Source organism: Podarcis liolepis (genome assembly GCF_965112155.1).
Source record: "Podarcis liolepis genome assembly, chromosome: 10".
NCBI classification, from domain to species: domain Eukaryota; kingdom Metazoa; phylum Chordata; class Lepidosauria; order Squamata; family Lacertidae; genus Podarcis; species Podarcis liolepis.
The window spans coordinates 19102509-19122768 of record NC_139562.1 but is presented as its reverse complement, the minus strand read 5'-3'; the positions used below and the strand labels follow the sequence as shown (position 1 = coordinate 19122768).

The 20260-nt window shown below is 42.2% G+C and overlaps 1 protein-coding gene across 21 annotated transcripts in view; it reads left to right on the top strand.

Annotated features, from left to right (window-relative positions):
* Positions 1 to 20260, top strand: part of WNK1 (WNK lysine deficient protein kinase 1) — a 106716-nt gene that overhangs the window by 62950 nt on the left and 23506 nt on the right. For 10 of the 21 annotated variants that reach the window (XM_083461726.1, XM_083461711.1, XM_083461725.1 and 7 more), the window contains exons 9-21: positions 634 to 888; positions 2274 to 3482; positions 5998 to 6075; positions 7865 to 8008; positions 8983 to 9456; positions 10739 to 11014; positions 11676 to 11776; positions 12869 to 13031; positions 14274 to 14390; positions 15316 to 15462; positions 15781 to 15838; positions 15995 to 16132; positions 17207 to 18609. In XM_083461726.1, the coding sequence (XP_083317852.1) occupies positions 634 to 888; positions 2274 to 3482; positions 5998 to 6075; positions 7865 to 8008; positions 8983 to 9456; positions 10739 to 11014; positions 11676 to 11776; positions 12869 to 13031; positions 14274 to 14390; positions 15316 to 15462; positions 15781 to 15838; positions 15995 to 16132; positions 17207 to 18609 (4563 nt within the window). The remainder of the gene's footprint in view (positions 1 to 633; positions 889 to 2273; positions 3483 to 5997; positions 6076 to 7864; positions 8009 to 8982; positions 9457 to 10738; positions 11015 to 11675; positions 11777 to 12868; positions 13032 to 14273; positions 14391 to 15315; positions 15463 to 15780; positions 15839 to 15994; positions 16133 to 17206; positions 18610 to 20260) is intronic. The other 11 variants (XM_083461713.1, XM_083461715.1, XM_083461714.1 and 8 more) reach the window with 5 other exon arrangements.

Here is a 20260-nt window from a genome sequence, read left to right as displayed (position 1 = left end):
AAACTCCTCTCCTAGAAGATGGCCTAATTCTAATTTTAAGACAGCTGTCACAATTAAAGTCTTGCCTTGTTCCACAGTTTATGTTATGGTTGATTCCTGTTGTCTTGCAGTCCTTGACTGAATAAACTTAAGGTGTCCAGTCAAATCCTGTATTTAGGAAGCCAGTTCACTTTAGAATGAAATCTGATGTCAGCAAAAATACTTGAAGACAGTAACACTAAATTTGGAAAAAAGGAAAACATCTTTGCACACACCATGTTGCCAATTTCAAACCAATGTTCAAACCAATGTTCATTCCCTTTAGACTTCTAGAGGCTTTCAGTTAGGAAATGTATCGGTGCTGGGAACAGCTTAAACACATTTTTTATGGAACCAGGGTGACGAGAACATATGCCTGCTTCTTCCATATATATAAACTATTTGACAAAAGTAATGGAATTTGACAGTCAAAATGGAACCTGCAGCCCTCTGAGGTGCTTATAACCCTCTTTATTGTACATGATGTCACTGTCAAGTTCCTTCATACCCTGTTTGTTCTGATCAGCATTGGCCCTTTGTCATGAATGTGTCTCCCTCAGTTCAAGCTCATTAGCCATGTGGTTTGTGTTCACTTCTTTTTGTTTCCTTCCTTAGCCTCAACGTGGCTGTAGCATGTCGGTTTGTCCTTCCCCTCTTTCTTTCCCTCCGCTGTCCCAAATCCCTCTCAGTGCTCCTTCTACTCCACCATCAGTGTTATGTGCACCTCTTTCTCCTTCTTACCTTCGGACTGCCCCTGAGGAAACTTTTGGTGAAAAGCTTTCCAAAGCCTTGGAGAATGTCCTGCCCATGCACACCGCCTCTCCACGCAGCAAGCGGCGTTCCAGCCTGCCTGCCCTCTTTCTCCACCCTGTATGTCACTGTATGACTCCTGGCACATTGCAGATAAGTCACCACTAAATACATCCTGGCGTCATTCTTCAAATTAGATAAGAGACAAAATGGGGACTGTGTTATCCTGTGCTTCTGGAAAGTTGATTCTTCTTCCTCCTCCAAAACCTAAGAGTTAATGTGCCTGAAGTTTCAGGGGAAAGCTGAAGTGCAGCATGCAGTTTAAATGAAATCTGCAAATTATATGGATTAGTTCTGATCTGATTTATACACTTTGATTTGGGGGCTACAGTTAATAATTCTTCAAATCATATGTATATGTAGCTGGCTAGAACCATGCCAGTGCCATTGAAAACCACCATAGGGCATCTGTGAATGCTTGCTGCCATTTAACAGGGGGGAAAGTTTACAGCTCTGACCATTATGGAGAAAAGGTTCTGGTGAACAGGCAGTATAAATCAAAGACTCAAATTGCTAGAAGTCTGGTTCTTCTGTTCAGCTCTTGATTTTTGTCCTGTGCTGCTTCCTTGTATTCTACATTTCTACATTCCTTGTTCTTACTTCCAGAACTGATGCCAAAACTAATGTGACGGTCACTGCTTCCACTTGGGGATAATTGATTTCCTATCAATTTATTCCTGCTTTGATTGAAGTGATAATCCACTAGAGCAGGAGAGGAAGATAGAATCACTTTCTGCAGAACAGAAAAACACATTGCCTTCTATTCACAGAGGGTGTAGGACTAATCCTCACTCTGTATTGTTAATTGTGTCATATAAGAGTTTGCTCCTGCTTTTCCAGAATATAAATCAAAACTTTGGTGCAGTGGGAGAGAGAGATAAATAGTAAGTGGCATATAAGGGTGAAGTGGCATATAAGCTTTATACAGGAGTGCTATAATTGATCCCATTGATATTTGCTACAATCTTTTGTGCATGAATTAGGAGATTAGAAATCTCCTTGGTGATGCACTAAAATGTTCAACACTTAATTGATGGTACACATTTGAAAGGACAGTGAGTTTCTGAAGAAGTTAAATTTCTTGTTTTCCCCCAGATTCACAACAGAATCTTTTCTTTGAAAGGCAACTAATTTTGATAGGAAATAAAGGATGTATTGAGAAATAATCATGTTTCATTAAAGAAAGTTGTCCAAAGTTTTTTATATAGACAGAAGGAGATGGGTGGAAAAGCAGCTTCTAACAAAAGCAAATACTCATATAGACACTGATATCTGCCAAGGATGTATTTAATGGATATGTATAACCCTTCAAAGCATTTTACGTGTTGACCATGAACTAGGCGTAGCCATTCTATAAGGTTACTAAAGAGAGCTGCCTATTGAGCTGAACATGCTAATATGCTTCTATAACGTGTGAATTACTTGTCTTGTTCATGTCAATACAGCCTCAATCCATGGTGCATCCGTGTGGGGGAACCCCAACGTTCCCAGATTCCCAAGTATTTTTTCCAACCGTTCATGAACGGCCAGTGTCTTTCTCGCCACCACCCATCTGCCCTTCACGGGTGGCCATTTCTCAGCGACGCAAGAGCACTTCCATCCTTGAAGCCCAAACCTGCCACTTCCAGCCCTTGCTCAAGACTGGTCAGAGTTTTGTTCTCCCTGTTGGTAGTCCAGCAACTTGGACACCAGAGGGACTGGTGACAATGAGCAGCACAGCTGGGGAGCATATGCAGGCTAACCCTGGTTTTGACTCGGCTCAAGGGTTGAGTGATTACAGATCTGGACAAGCGCCTTCAAAGGATGCTACAAGCATGTTGACTCAAGAAGCAATGTATTTAGTGGGCATGCACTACCAGTCCCAGTTGCCAGAACACTATGATACAGTGCCCCAGAATCTCCAGGGGACTGAGCAACACTTACAGCAGGCTCCTGAACAGAGAAATTTGCAAGGCGGCCCCCCGCAGAGTTCTACTTTTGAATATCAAACTGGGCAGCCATTTCTGGCAAGACAGATTCAGAACTTGAGACTGGATTCTGGAATGAATCCACCATCACCATTGTCTAGTATGTCAGCACCACTGAGTGCAGATGCCACACAAATGAATTTTCACCCAGTATTTGTTCCACATTCTGCACCTGCCATACTCACTCACAGTGCGGACGGTCGAGCAAGTTGTGTGTTTGAGTTCCATGTTCAAGCACCCAGTGCAACTGCAGGAGACGGTGCTGTCCTCTCACAGCGCGTTTATAGAAACCGTCGAGGCTCCACAGATTTTAACCAGGAGGAGTCCCCTCAGACAACCGTACAGCCTGGTCGTCTTCAGCCTGTAACGGAAGAGCAGTGCAGCTACCTAGGTTCCGAGTTCATGGTGCCTAGAGGCAGTTCTGTCTTACAGAGCTGGCCAGAAGGTAGCCCAGGATACTCCAGTGATTCATCACAGTTGACTTCCTCAGACACTGGTGACTTTCTTTCTCCTCCTCCCACTGGGGTATCTGCATCGTATGGTTCAGGCTTGCCTCTGCCTGCTGCCCAGCTGACTCAGAAGGCATTTCAGGATTCACAGATCATCTTCCACTTCCCACAGGGAACTTCATCTCAACAGGCTTTCTCAGCACTGGTTTCGTCAGGACCATCTACACACTATCCTCAGGTTACAGGAACAAATGTTTCCAAATTTCTTCGTTTTTTGTAAACCCCTCCCCCCCCACAACTTCATAGTGCAAAACTCCTTGTATTCCTTATCCCGTTTCAACCTTTCCTTAATCTCCTCACATCCCTGCAAATTACTGCAGTATTTGAGATTAGAACAGTATTGTGTGGTTGTTGAAGCTTCTGGGGTCCTAGCTTACTAGGAGCAGCCCTCATCGTGATCAGTATATGTTGTATGTATTGATGGTTGTCAAAACCTTGTCATGTGAGCCTGTTTAATATGGTAACAAGTGCTGGTCATTTAACAATGTTGAAAAAAATTCTTTTTTACTTATCTGATGCTCACTTGGATGCTCAGGTAAGAGAAATACAGAGACTGTTTCACAGCCTGAAGATGTACTAGACTGGATGAAGTAATAACTGTTCTTTAAACACAAACCAAAGCAGTACCACTCTATATTCTTACTGTGTCGAGTAGTGCCTTCCTTTCTTAACACATGCACTTTCTCGGTCTTATTGTAGGTTAGAGGCACTGTGTTGTACAGAACTGATTAGAGTTGGAGGTTTTTCTGTCTTATTGTTGCAGAGGTCAACAAGTGGCAATCTCAGGTCAAACCACCCTCCTGCGTGATGTGTGTTTTCTAACTGCCAATCATAGAGGGGTATTCATAAGCAGTAATAGCAGGAAGGTGTGAGAGTTTGGCTTATTCTGTCCTCACCATAAATAGGTAAGGGGACTGTCCAGCAAAATTATTGGCTGACCAGTTTGTGTGGTCTATGAAATAGATTTTGTGAGTCTTCAAAGCTTTGCAAAAATGCACAAACCTGTTTGATTTGTAAGACAGAGACAAGGACAGAGACAATGATAGTGTGCTCCAGGGAAGACTTTATTACTCGATTTACAACTCCCTGGGAAAACTTGGTGTAACATTGAAGAAGGCCTATTCTGCAGTCATAAAACTGCAATAGCCTGGTTCATACATTATGCTAAGCCATGGCTTGTTTAGCCAAAGCGTGGTTTGCTTGAATATCCAAACTCTCCAGAGCAGACCACAAGGTGAAGCTATAGTGGTGGTTGACTTACAAACGGTGGCTTGTTTTCTTCTAGAGTTTGACATATCTAAATCCATCAGTCTTGCCTCACTTGTAAACTGTTGCCTTCAGCCCTCGATTGTCAATATGAGGACAATAAGCTGACCTTCTTTACAGGTTTCATGAGATAATGTATGTCCAGTGTTTTAGTAAAGCACCATGCAAGTATTTAGTGTCTTGGAAGTAAATGTTTTTTTTCTGAAAACAAAACCTCACTTTTTACTGATAGCAGCATTTCAGTAGCAGTAACAATGGTGAAACTAGTGATGTGAAAGTTTTATTCCTTTACTCACTTTATATTGGTGGCTTGTAACTTTTTCTGGGTCCTAGTAGTCTTTTTTAGGAACAGTAGTCACATTTTTGGTGGGGGGATGAACAGTTTTTATTACTGAGACACAGGAATTCTGTATTTACAAGTTCCTTTGTGGATTTCCTTGGAGAAATCAGCAGAAGTTGAAAAATGTTTCTGTGGTGAAACTTGAACATAAACAGGCTAAATAGATTCTACAGAAGCACTTAATTCAGATCCAAACCTTACAGGATGAACCTCACAAGCTAACTGAATAGTATTTTCTCCCACCTCTCAAAATGACCCCACAGCTCTGTCCCATGTTTCCACCATACTGCCAGCGTATATAGAATATGCTTGTTTGATAACAGTCTGACACCATACGTTCCTATATGTTTGACTTGGCTAAATGAACTCCTCGGCTACCTTTTTTCTTTCAAATTCTTTGTGTAATTGTCCAAATATTGTATACCTTATTCAACCTTGTCACTGCAACATTACAAGCTTTAGCTCTGATTTTTCCACTTTGTACATACCATTTTTCCATTATATACTGAGATAAAGCCCAGAATGTGGTATACATTTCAGTATGCTGCAAATGTATTTTTCAAAAATGATCATTGCCATTCCAGTTTGGGTTGTTGGCTTTTCTTTTCTTTACATCCATTCATGATTATTGTGCCTTGCTTACTTATTAAAATGGGAAGTTATTAGCTGGAAATCAAAATTCCAGGACAAGTCTTAGTTATGATGCTTATTAAGATGAATTAATATTGGCCTAGATTACATATTGCTTGTAAATGCAGATATTTAATGGAGCTAAACCAAACTACAGCTCATTGTTTCTTCTTGCGCTAGCATAGCCTGATGCAGATCTTTGACAAACTGCATGAGGATGAGATTTGCATTGTAGAAATACATCATGCAGAACTTAGACTTGCAACTTGTATTAGATGCTACAAAAATAATGCATTGTAAAACAATGCATTGCAATGACAGTACTTTGTTTGAAGCGTCCATATTGAATGCTGTTCTAATTCATTGGGGATGTTTAACTACAGGCCAGTGTTGTTCAGGTGCTTATTTTCAGTACAGAAGTTGGCAAAGAATCTGATTCTCTGTCTTTTTCCTTTAGGCGCAGATGAAAGGGCAGCCAACCTCAAATGCTTCATCAGTTGGCACATCATCCCAGCTAATGCAGCCAAATCAGCAGGTAATGATGAGCAACCGTTTTTCATATATTTCTGTAGGTTGAGGATATTCAGTGCAGTTCTTTTTTTATAGTGCTTTCAGTGTTTATCCCCAAGTTTGACTCGGTAGTAGGTTGGACTACTCTATGGCTCTCCAGTTGATGCTGGATTCCAGCTCCCATCACCATGAGCAAATACAGGCAATGGTCAGAGAAGATGGGAGTTGTAGTTCAACAACATCTAGAGGACAAGGAGTCAGCTACCTTGTTTCTAGGTAGGAAAGGTGGGTCATGGTTAAGTTAACATATACTAAAGTGAATTTTGTACTTTTTTTTTTATTTCTTTGGGGATTTCCTGTGGAATTTGTTTAAGATTTGTATTTTTAAAAGCTTGATTTATTCTGTATGCTTTCCCCAGAAATGTGCCCAAAATAATATTTGGTGAAAGTTTGTTAATGTGTTGAAAATGATTAACTGTAGAAATCAGTCCCATTTAACAGTTAGCTTTCATCTTGCATGAGACAATTTCATGTGGTATTCCTATGTAACTTTTCTCAAAAAGCTTTGCTCTGCATGCAAACTTTTCTGGTATTAGTATGAATGTTCCTGGTTCTAGTGAACTATGATTTCAAAAAGTAAATACAAGCAATGAACTTGAGCTGTATCGCCTCTAAGTTCTGAGGGCCTTCTAGCTGCTCCCTCACTGCGAGAAGTGAGGTGGTCTTGGTAGTGGCACCCATCCTGTGGAACTTCCTCCCGTCAGATGTCAAAGGGATAAAAAATTATACGACCTTTCATAGACACATGAAGGCAGCCCTGTATCAGGAAGCTTTTATTGTGTGGTGTTCCATATTCTGTTGGAAGCCACCCAGAGTCCAGAGTAGCTGGGGCAACCCAGTTAGATGGGCAGGGTACATTATTATTATTATTATTATTATTATTATTATTAATTCTTCCTATGTCTGGCTTCAGAACACACTGTTTACTGTGTTATTTGAACTGGGAAATTGTGTTTCAAGATCTCCCTATGAACTTAGATTGCAAGACATGTTTGGTTTGGGTTTCCAGGAGGCCTTAAATCACAGTTTTCTTGTTTGAGCTTCCAATTTTTTTAAGCCAAGTTCCAATGAAAGGCTGAACTTCACTTTTGTCTGAGTGCTAGTTGTTGATTCCCTTCCCACCATGCACATGCTTGTATAGTGTCACCTCCCCACCCCCCCAACCTTTAAGTAAAGGTAAAGGGACCCCTGACCATTAGGTCCAGTCATGGCCAACTCTGGGGTTGCGGCGCTCATCTCGCTTTATTGGCTGAGGGAGCCGGTGTACAGCTTCCAGGTCATGTGGCCAGCATGACTAAGCCACTTCTGGTGAACCAGAGCAGCGCACGGAAACTCCGTTTACCTTCCCGCTGGAGCGGTACCTATTTATCTACTTGCACTTGATGTGCTTTCAAACTGCTAGGTTGGCAGGAGCAGGGACCAAGCAACGGGAGCTCACCCCGTCGCAGGGATTCGAACCGCCGACCTTCTGATCAGCAAGTCCTAGGCTCTGTGGTTTAACCCACAGCACCACCCACGTCCCTTGACCTTTAAGTAGGCTGTGCTTATTTTCAGTTGTTTCTCAGGAAGTTTGTGCTAACTCTACCTCAGTACTGTTGAACATCTGAAAACAAAATATTATCATTAGAATACACACATACACAGCAGGAATTCAGATATACCCAAGACAAGATCAACTGCTGCAAAATATTTCCAGATAAAAGGTGTTTTTGTCCAGTGTAAATAATCTGCTGTTGTTTTTTCTTCTATGACAGAGCACCCAGCCTTCAGCCTCTTCACAACAGACTGGGCAATACCAAGTTCAGCAGCCTTCAGTTTCCAGTGGAGCTGCTCCATCGCAGCCAGTTACTCAGCAAGCACAAATAATGTCTGTGCCTCAGGTAGCAGCTGGGACACAGGTAAACTACAACTTGCTAGCTCCTGGAGGGCTTCTGTCTGGACTACCTGAATTGTTTGCAGCTAAGCCCCCTTCATTTATGTGACAAAACAGGGTATATAGATATATCTAGTTGGAAATGTGTTGTCTGGAAGAGTACAATGAAAGTATTAGGATAAGGAAAATCAGTGTATTAAATGGGAAGACTTAACCCATCAACTTTTGTCATGGTCTAAAATGGAATGCCTGATTTTGAAAAAGTTAGAAAACCTGTGTGTTGTTTGAGAGTGCATGTGTGTGTGCATAGTTTTTGTTTTTTTTTAATGAGTGTAGGGGGTCAGTGGCTCAGTATCCCAACACTGAGTGCTCTTCAAGATGAGTCTCCTTTTTTCTCCACATCTCCCTCCTTCACTCCTTGCCCTAGAGGCTTTTTGCTGACTCCAGATTGGTCCTGTAGATGGTCCAGACTACTAAATTTTTGTGGCAATTTTGCTTAAGTTTCCTGAAAAATTTCCTGTTGCATTTCTCGCTCTGCTTTTTGGCACTAACAAGAGTATTTCTATATGTTGGCCGAGTGGCTTTTAATTCCCCCTGACCTTAGGCTCCTACACCCATGTGAGGGGTTATTAGAGGTGTGTTCTAGATAAACTGATGCCATGCTATAATAATAATATATTACTACTATTACTACTACTATTCTTATTATTACTGCCCCACCCATCTGGCTGGGTGTCTTGACCTTGTTTCTCCATCCTGAAATTCTCCTTCGATAACAAGGATAATTTCACCAAAATGTTAAAGATATGCATCAAAAAAGAGCACCAAAAATTGCTAATTGGAAGTAACCCTCCCAGCCACTCTGTCAAATATATTCCTTCCCTGCTCCTGTTAAGTGTGGTGTAAACATTTCCCCCCTTTTCTTGGACTAATGCAATTAAAAGCCTGCTTCCTGCAACCTTTCTCCTTAAAGGTCTATCTTTTTCTTTACCTCCCCAGCTTCCTGTTTCCCAGCCAGTGCCGATCATCCAAGGTGAAACACAGTTACCTATGGCAGTGCCTTCCCATCCTCAGCCTTCAGTTGCCCCTGTCATGCCCATTGGCTCTCATTTTCTCCCTATGGGCCCGCCCTTACAGACTCCCCTTCATCCACAGTTCTCAGTTTCTCAGATGCCCATAGCAACACCTCATGTGTCAGTGGCTCAGCCTGGTTTCCCAACTCTACCCATCTCCATGGCATCTGGTGTTAGCCAGCCATTGCTCACTTTGGCCACATCTGCTGCAGCAGCTGCTATTCCTGTGGGTTCAACTGTTGTCCCTAGCCAGCTTCCAACTCTTCTGCAGCCCGTGGCGCAGCTGTCCGGCCAGGTTCTCCCACAGCTTCTACAGCCATCTGTTCAGCCCATGGGATTGCCAGCCACACTTGGACAAACTGCTGAAGTACCACTTCCACCTACAGATGCTGTGTACCAGGTATTGTGGCAGTCAAGAAAGAGTCCCTCTCTTCTGCTCCTCTGGTGCTTTAGAGTCCGCTAAGATGTCCTGAAAAGTTACTTGCAGTCTTTGGAAGGAGAGGCCAAATGGTTTTTCCATATACAAGGGAAAGTCCTGATTTCCAACCAAATTTGATTAGTAATGGTATTTTGTTTTTGCATTGGTAGTTTTTACTGAGGAATGAATCATAGAATTATAGAGTTGGAAGGCACCCTGAGGCTCATCTAGTCCAACCCCCTGCAATGCAGGAATATGCAGGTGTCCCATATGGGGCTTGAACCTGCAACCTTGGTATTATCAACACCACACTAACCAACTAAGCTGGAAGAGTAATGTCGACTGACATGTAAATGACTGTCAGATCACTGAAGGGCCACAGTTTCCCCACTCAAATACCAGTTCAGGGTGGGGAGCCTGTAGCTCTCCTGAAGCTGTTGGACTGCATCAGCCCCAGCCAGCAGGGCCAATGAGGTACGATGGGAATTGCAGTCAAGCAACATTTGGAAGCTACAGGTTCTCCATCCCACTACTACCTTATGCTTGGGTGTGATGAGGGCATCTAGCAAATCAGGAGTTTCATCTCAGTTAATAGATTCAAGCTATGAGATTGCCAGGCTTCAGTGATAATTTGCTGGAGTGCTGGCCAGGCAGTTTTGACTGTCAGCTGGAGCACATCATAAAAAGCTTAACAAGACTTAAATTGTGGAAGATACAGAAGCACCATGATATACACATGGCAAGCAAACAGATTTCCCATGCTCCAGTTTTAGGGAAACATGTTGAACTTGTCTTCAGTAGACAGCACAACAAAAATAAATAACAAGTGAAACCTGTCTTTTTGTCTCTGGAAAGAGACTGGCAAGCAGGCATTAGAAGAGATGGAGCCCTGTTGCTCTGACTTGACTGGGACCCAGTCATCTGACAGCTTCTTTGCAGACGTGGCAACTTGATGGAGCATTTATAATTAAAAGGATGGGGAAGACCTTTTTAGTACACAGGTTGCTTTAAGGTCCCTTTAGTTGTGTGGTGCACTGCTGTTCCAGAGTGCATGATGGCTTGGGATTTAACATTGACCCCAAGGCAGTAGGCTTTGTTCCTTTTTAAAATAAGGTACCCTGGAAGTTGTGCAACAAATCTAAGGAGTTCATGGCAGGAGGGAGTTAAAAATCCTATGCAGCTTGCCTTGCATTCCCCCCCTTCCTATCTGTTTCATACTGTTTCCCCCTAAATTACAATAACTTGGCTTCCTCATTTATCGCAGGGCTTCCCACCTCGGCTACCAGCACAGTATATTGGAGACTCAAACATTGCTTCTTCTGTGGCCTCTGCTTGCCTCCCTTCTGCAGTACTATCCCCTCCCTTACCCACAGATGTACTGGCTCAGCCAGGCTATCTTGCTGCAATGGTACAGCCTTATGTGGAGCAGAATGTTTTAGTTTCTTTGGGCAGTCTAGGCGGACAGGTTCAAGTGCCACAGCCTGCTTCCTGTTTAGCACAGCAGGTCTCATCTTCAGCTTCCCAGCAAACAGCATTAGAGGTAAATGGACTATGCATGTTGCTGTGTGTGTGCATTTTAAAAACTGAGTTTCAGGGCATGAATTTTGAATTCACTTCCATTTGGGGTAGCAAGCTGAAAAATCATATGCTAATCGTCAAAATGAATTTCTCTTACAGCAGAATGTGATGCCAATGTGGAGACCTTGTTGCCCCTGGCTATGCTGTTGGGAAGTGAGTGGGCCTCCCAAGATGCAAAACACTTGCTAGCACTTCTCTTCTGGCTAGTAATGCCAATCGTTGTATTGAAGACATGCTATACTCAATAGTCACTGGAAAAAAATCTCTCCTCAAACGTGTTCCCTGCAGCCTTGCTGTAGCTGGGGGAGATTTGAATGGACTTTGCACTCTGCATTGGCTTCTCTGTTGCACATTCTGCTAGTAAGATTTCTGGTTGCATGGCAAGCTGTAGTGCCACCATCATGTAGTGAATAAAATGGTTGACTTTCACCAGGCAACTTGTTTCAAATTTGCACGAAAACCTCATTTGGGGTTAAAAATTTGAAATGTTTAGCTGCTTTAAGATGTTCTAGAGAGAACAGTGTGCTTTTCAGCTTCTAGTTACCTAGATGGATTGACTATGATGGGGCTGGAAAAAGAGCTTTTTAACAAGATGCATGAAGGGATTGCTTTATCTTTTGCAGAGTACTTCTGGAGTTACTCAAACAGCACCTGCAGAGACTCAACCACCAGTGCAGCAGCAGCAGCCTTCGCAATCAACGCCATTGGTCTCCTCAATAGATAGGTAAATAGTAAATTGTAAATTATTGCTTTTCAACTTGGATATTTATCATTACAGACATGGTGCTTCTGTTAATCTGTTTCTGATTTGGGTGGACTCTTCGCATGTGAACTCTTAACATCTGCCCTTGACATCTAAGCTGGGGCATTGATCTTGTTTGACTCCAGTTCCATCATCCCTGACAATCAACCATGCTGGCTGAGGCTGATGAGACCTCTGGAGGGTCACAAGTTACCCATTTCTAATTGTAGCTGATTACTCCTTTCCTGAATTACAGCAAGGCTGATCAGACGCTAGTTGTACCAGCCTCATAATGTCCTAACTTAACTGTACCTTACCTGTTGCAGCACCCTATTAAAAATGGGCTATGTCTTTCCTGAGAGTGACTCAAAAGGTGACTCTTTCTTAAAGCATGTAACATAGTGATTCCCAAACTTTCCCCCCTACAGACCACTTGAAAATTGGTGAGGGTCTTGGTGAACTACTTAATTATTTTTATGCTTGTTTATAGCAATTGTAATATGCTGCACTAGATGCTGTATGGTTTTTTTAAAATTGCATTTAATTGCTTCTTGTATTTCTTATATATTGTATGTTATTGTAAGGCAACCCTCCATTTTTGCGAGGTTATGCATTATATTGAATGCGTGTAAAGTGGGGGATGCGCGTGTATTACAATTTGAAGTTATGGAATTAAAACTAATATAAAATATAAGAAATAAAAGAAGCAATGAACATACAATTAATAATCAATACATTATGAATATTTAAGGCAATGAAAAGTACTGCTTCCCCTGTTCAACCACAAACATACTGTGGATCACCTGAATGTGGATCACTAGACTACTAGTGGTCCACAAACCACAGTTTGGAAACTCCTGATGAAATATACAAGAGAGGCATTTAATGACTAATTAAAAAACACATTTGAGCCTCATTTCACTAATGCAGATTTAATCATTTTATCAGCATGTAGTGGTAGAATTTTCTAAAGAGCAGTTTACTTACATTCCTTGATTTGCTGAGAGTGATACTGGGGGGGGGGGTTACAGGTAAAAAATAGCTGATTTTTTTCCCCTACTTGTTTTTCTGTAGTGCACATTCAGATGTTGCTTCAGGCTTAAGTGACTGCAATGAAAGTGTTCCAGCATCTAGTGGTAGACATGAAGGGAGGACTACGAAACGGCATTGTCGGAAGTCAGTGCGCAGCCGCTCTCGGCATGAGAAGACTACACGTCCCAAACTGAGAATTCTTAATGTGAGTTTCTTTTGGTGATACTGCACTGTATAGTCTGAACTATGGTTTAGTGGTACATCTGAATCAGTCCGCTGTGTTTTAAAACCTCTGTTTTAGTGCATAGTGGGGTGGTTCAGACATAATACTAAATCATAGTTTCTACTAACTCTCTTTATTAGAGTAGGCAAAAATCTTGGCTTTATGCAAGGGGAGGAGATTAGAAATGTTGCTTTTTAGTTAACAGCAAACTAAGATTTGCTCAAACCAACATTATAAAGTATAGTTTGATCCAGGTTTGTAGGTAAGCTTTGGTTTGCTATTGAGTAGAATCTAAAGCTTCACATCTCACTTTGCATGCAGAGGAAGGGGAGGAGGGAGTGTATGAGCCAAGGGCTTGTCTCTGCCCCTCTTCATAACAACAAACCAAGGTTTCCCATTATATCTGAATTCAGTCACTGTTCTAACCTCTTGACAAATTGTTCTCCTGTGCTGCTTTTTCTGTCCTAAATTCTTATATTGGGTTATACTATTGTGTTTCTGTTTGTTTGTTTGTTTGTTTGTTTGTTTGTTTTGCTTAAGATGGCATATATTGAGCTGTGTAACTACCGTGTCCCCATCAAGCTTCCACCATATTTTAAGATTGTGTATGTATGTGTGTGAGGGGGGGCAAGGGGGGGAAGAGAATGGCCTTATTCACATAGCGCTAAGCCATGGTTTATTTAACAAACTATGAGCTATCACATAGACAATCAAACCGTTGCTTTTTTCCCAAGTTTACCTCCTTCTAGCTGCTCTCATACCTTTCTAGCTTGGTGAGCATCTGGGGTGGAGAGGCCAGAAAAATCATGGTCAAGGAAGGTGGTTAGTTCACACATAACACAAAGCCATATTTAAAAGAAACCAGGGTTTGCAAGTCAGTAACAAATCATGGTTTCAGATCCTGGTTTGCTGGCACTAAATGCACCATAAGTATACTACTGGCCTGTGTTTAATAAACTATGGCTTCATGTTATGTGTGAACCAGACAACTCTGTCCCCTTGTAATATATGGAATTTCACTTTTATGGGAGATGAATTCAACCCCCCATGCCCCTGAATGCCTTGTTCAGTCCCTTTATGGCTAGGGGGAAACCCCTGGTGGTTCTTGATAATTTCATCTGCGTATTTTTCTGCCTCTCTATATTGCTCCCAGCCCATCTACAGCTATCATTCTCTTCCATTCTGTTTACTTCTCATCTTGAATAACAGAATTGTCTGTTCCAGGTTTCAAATAAAGGAGACCGTGTTGTGGAATGCCAGTTAGAAACGCACAATAGAAAAATGGTTACTTTCAAATTTGACTTGGATGGTGACAATCCAGAGGAAATAGCCTCTATCATGGTAAGCAGTTCAGATGGAAGCTTAATTCTGTGTTCAAATATTAGCTTCAGTACCTAATATTTAATTGCTACTGAATTTGCTTTCTCCAAATGCTTGTTTTTAGCACAGTTTTATTGTAATTTGTCTGCTGAGTTTTCCACAGTTTGCTGGTTAACAAATGTTTGAAGTTGCTGCGTGTAGGCTAGTACTTGCTTAAATCAAACAGTTGAATCAACATGAATCAACTTCTTTCTCAGAACTATCATTTCTTCAAGCAAACAATTGTCCAACTGTTCTGCACTCAAGGGCCATGATCCGGAAGCAGCAACTGGCTAGCCCAAAAGCAGAATGCATATTTTTATTTTGGGGGGAAATCATACCTCTAATATTTGTTTCCATAACTAATGTTTGGGAAATGATATACAAAGTATTTAGTCTGCCAAGTAACATCATGGAAGGCCCCCAGTAAACTCCATGATTACTGAGAATATAGCTGCTCATCCTCTGTTTAGATTGGTCATCCCTCCCTCTTGTTATCACTGCAAGAGATGCAGTCACGTTTGCAGAAGACAGAAAGCAGCATATTTGGCGGGTGTCTCTGTGACCAAAGCTGGGCATGGTTGAGTTCACTACCTCACCAGTTTATTTTTTTATTTCATAAAATTTATACACCGCTTGATTGTAAAAGAGAGAGAGAGAGAGAGAGAGAGAGAGAGAGAGAGAGAGAAATGCCTCAAAGTGATTTACAAAAAGTGTTCAAACTAGTACTTGTAGATTGGAAGGCCAGTTTTCCTTTGTAGGATAGGAGAGAAAGTTCAGCATCTGTAACTGCCGTAGTTCTGCATAGTTTTCCTTTTGGTGCTTCCGCCTGAGCTGCTGCTGTAACTTTCTCAGGTGAGTGGAAGGTGACATGTCTGTACTTACAACAATTCCAAATTTTATGCAGGTGCAAAATGAATTCATCTTGGCAATGGAGAGAGATTCATTTGTAGAGCAGGTGCGTGACATCATAGAAAAGGCAGATGAAATGCTCAGCGAGGATGCAAGTGGGGAACCAGAAGGTGACCAGAGCATGGACAGTATGCATAACCAGGTAAGGGTTTATCTTACTGTTTGCACTCATACCTTCTGCCACAAGGTCTATGCGTCTTTCTACTGCTCTGTCTTCCATCAAGCAATCTTGGCAAAAGTTATCTATCAACTTGAGCTGAAGTCTTAACGATAAAGAAATTATGAAAGCCATGAAATGACTTCTCCTTGGCCGCGTAAGCGGAAGGGAGTTCACAAGCCCCAGAGGAGGTTTACATAGAATTAAACCAGAATTTACCATTTCACCCAGACATGGCCATCAGTGTATTTAGTGGTCGAATGCTGGGATTATGCAGAAAAATAATCATTTCATTTGTTGCAGAAATTGGATGAAGACTTCAAACAGCCTGATCCTGTGTCTTCTATGCCACAAAGAATAGGTAAGGGCTATTCTCTTAACAATCTTCTATTGCTGGTTTGTATTCTAGGTGTAGTATAAGACAGTCATGGCATGATTCAGTACCGTGTGGTAGATTGTACATATTTCAGTAGGAAATTGCACAACTATAATCTTACATTTTTCTCTGTTACTTTAGGTGTTCCTCCTAACTCATTGACTCAGGTTGTCCATTCTGCTGGAAGACGGTTTATTGTCAGCCCTGTACCTGAAAGTAGGTTACGAGAACAGAAATTTTTCACTTCTATCCCATCAGAAAGTGAGCTGCTTGATATAGGTGAGTTAATCACCATTCCCAACACAGCCTGCTCTTACCACTAACAGAATGTGTGGATTTCAAGAAAACAGTTTTACAGGGCTTGTATCAATAATGAATTTATTATTTGTTTCTAAAGGCACGTTTCTCTCCATGTGTGCCTACCTGTGTGTTGGGTTTCTTCAGTGGCCCTTCTCAATTTCTCCAGCCAAATGAGCTGCAGCTAGTGGTTATGGGGGAGAGAATGTCCTTGCCTGGTGACCACTTTGGTGTCAGCTCCAAAAATAAAAAATAAAAAAATCCAGGCGGTTTAATTTGCTGTAGCTTTAACATGTTTTTATTTCATCTGACTCTTTTGTAATTTTTATGTTGGAATTTTGAATGGTTTTATTGTTTATTGTGAGCTGCATTGAGAACTTTATTGTAGGGTGGCTTGTAAATATTGTAAATCAAAGAAGGGGAACCATTGGCCTTCCAGATGTTGTTAGATACCAGCTCCCATCAGCCCCAGCTAACAGAGCCAAGGATGATGGGAGTTGTAGATCAGCTGCACCTGAAGGGCTGCAGTTTCCCCATCTTTGTGGTAAAAATCTATAGGTAAAATGAAAGTAAACCTACCTTCTTTCTTTATTAGCATGGCATAAACTGTTGCCATCTATTTGAGTGTGCAGTACTGTGAAAGTTATACTGTTAGAAATAGAAAATTAGGATTCCTAGTCATAAAGGGGTATCTAGCTGCCTCTTGCATCCATAAGCTATCTTGCATATATATGCTTGTTTCCAGTACTTTATAAGCCTCAGTGACTTGAATTTGTGGTAGTTCACCGTTGCTGAAACCTGTGGGAGCAGGGGAATCAGGAAAATAACTAATTGTGCCACTGTGTTCCTCCTTCCCCCAAGTTTCCTTTAGGTAGAAAATGAAGAGGCAGTCAGTGCAAAAATCTGTTGCTATAGAAAGTACTTATGGCCTTTGATATCTTTCAGAAATCCAAGTTAGGCCCATTGATTTCAGTGGGGCTACTCTGAGTAAAACTTTGTTAACTACCACCCAGTAAGTTTCTGCAGAGAAGCTGACTTTACCTCTCTTCCTTGCAGTTGCTGCTTCTCCATCTCATGGCCCTGGAATGAATCTCTCTCACTCTGCATCTTCACTCAGTCTGCAACAAGCTTTCTCCGAGCTTAAGCATGCTCAGATGACGGAAGGACCAAGCACAGCCCCCCCAGTTTTTAACCAGGCTGTGCCACCTTTTCCATGCCTAAGTTCAAGCATGAATGGGGGGCTGCCACCAACATCAGTGCCTGCTCCTTCTGCCTCAGTTCCTTCCACCACCGGTGTTTCTTTACCAACAACTCAGTCAACAGAAAAAGTGACAGCAGGGCTTCCGTCGGGTGAAGAATTGCCGGGCTCCAGCTCTCCACCACCAGGGTTGCAGTCACAGTCAATTAGCGGAGTGCCTTCCAGCGTCAGTGCACCTTCTTCTTTGTCCACAAATGCATCCCAGGTGGCTTCTGCTGTTGGGGAAATTGTTCCTAGTGTTAGCACCCCTGCTTCTTTAACATTGCCACAAGCCGGAACGACAAGGCCTAGCATTACAATATCGGGAGTTGTGGCACCAACTGCGACATCTCAACAGGTTGGTGCTGGCAGTGCTGCCACAGCCGATTCTCAAACATCGGTCCCTGTGTCTTCGGCACAGAGCGTGGTTTCGCAGTCTTCTCAGATGAACACCAGCGGCTCTGTACCCAGCCTAGCTGAAATGGTGGTAGTTAGTGTGCTGCAGCCAAGGTCAAAAACCGAACAGTCACCGGAAAAACCACAGCAAGTCAGCGGAGGTGGACTGCCCGCGCCTGTTTCTGTACCTATATCTTCTGCAGTAGCATCAAGCATATCTATCTCCATCTCGCAGCCACTACCCATCCCACCCACAGTTACCTCATCTAGCTTAGGTGCTGCAGCAGGTCCTGTTTCTACCCCAGTATTACCTGGCATTCTGCCATTGGCACAACCAGTAACGAATGTCCCTGCAGTCCAGCAGACTTTAATACATAGTCAGCCTCAACCAGCTCCATTAGCCAATCAACCTCATACTCACTGCCTGGAAGGGGATGTTGACAGTCAACCCAAAGCACCCGGCATAGATGACATAAAGACATTGGAAGAAAAGCTCCGGTCCCTTTTCAGTGAGCATGGTGGTGTTGGAGCAGCTCACCCATCGGTATCCCTGGAGACATCACTGGTGGTGGAGACTACAGTTATGCCTGGCTTGCCAACAACTGCTGTTGCGCCCACAAAACCTGCGGCACCTGTTGCAAGTACCAGTATACCACCAGCCAGTTTGATTCTTGGTCCAACAGGCTTACCTATTGTGACTCCAGTAGCCACACCTGGGCAAGCAGGCACTCCAGTCACTTGTGTTACTACTACAACATGCAGTACAGCATCAGCAACAGCCAAATCAGGGACACCTCCTTCAAAGCCACCTCTTAGCAGGGCACCGGTAAGGAATCCAGTGGTCTTATGAATGCGTTTTAAAATATCCTAAGCTAGGAGCCTTCTAAGACTGACCTGGAACATTTAGCTATTCCTTCCATGGCCAGTTCTGTTCATTTAGTGCTTTAATTCAGCTGTTCTTCCCCCCATTTGTTTTGCATACCTCTTAAGTATTGGTGCTTGCCATGACTTCTGGATGGCCTCATTGTGTACAAAACAAGGAAGAAATAATGTATCACTAGCACCATGGGCTGTTTTCATTTCAATTCACATTTTGGGTGGCCAATAGCCATGGCACCTTCTTCAAATGCAAGGCAAACGTCTGACCAACATTGAGAGAATTGTTGCAGTTTGCTGCTGAGCATCAGTTTATTAAGATGTAACACATTGTTAGCTGTTTTTGGGTGGCCATATGAGGCCTGTTTTGTGACATGTACATTCAGTAAATAGAGAAGATGTTAAGTGCCAAAGTATGCAGTAGGTTTTGTAGTCTGATGGCGCACTTGCCATATTAACTGTAGTCCTATGATAAACATGGGCTGTGCCATCAATATAAACTCTACAGGGGAAACTACAGTTGGAAAAGAGATGGCTAAAAGATTTGTGGTGTTCACAGAAATTTGTATCAGATTGTGTTCTGTCAATTGTTTCCTAAAACTGCCCAGTGTCAAAGTAGATAGCACTGACTTTCAGTTCATTCATGTTTCCAAAAAGTACTGTACACAGTGATTATTCCATACTGAAATTTGTACAGCTATGTATTTTTAAGAGGGAGTCGAGAGAGTGTTCAGAGATCCCGCACCTTACCTTTTAAACTTTCATTTCTATTATTACATACGGAAGTCACTGGAATGTTCTTTCTAACTTTGCTATGAGACTGATGTGCTTCATTCTACTGCCTCTTATCTAACAACTTTTTGGTAACTTAGCTGAGTTTTTCCTCACATTTTGCATGTTCAGCCTTCTTTTAATAAAACACCCAGCAGACTCCTAGTTTTTATGAATTCAACTAAACCCAAACATGCACCATCAGTCCATTTGTTAGCTCCTTTTTACACTTTTGGTTGATCAGCCTTGCAAATAATTACAGTAACCGTAATCCACAAATACTTACTTAGGTAGCCAGACCTTCTGAATGTGCATCAAAGGATGGCTTAAGACATGCCATATTGCAAACTACTTGCATGGGAAGAGAGGTTTTTTCTCTCAGTATAGCATGGTGTGTAAACAATAATACACATTCAGTAGTTTCTATCAAAATGGCTACAACATATGCTTTGTTGTAGAATGGTAATAGGTTTCTAAGCATGAATGCCATAAGATTGTAATACTAGGCACTGTGGGTTTCTGTAATGTTTGCTGTGCCTAACTATGCCTCATGAATCAGTATCTGAGATAACAGCGTTATCTTAAGAATTGTTTGGAGAAGACTGCTAAAAGTATTTTCCTCCACTTGGGACTATATCATATATGACACTATTTTATGCAGGGACCGCAATTACCGTATTTTTCGGACCATAACACGCAGTTTCTTTCCCCTAAAAGACAAAGGGAAATGTGTGTGCGTGTTATGGAGCGAATGCAGGCAGAGGAGCGCAGCGTGTCTGCCTGCTTGCCCCTCTAGGCTTTCCAGCAGCCTGTTCTCCTCTCCTCCCTCG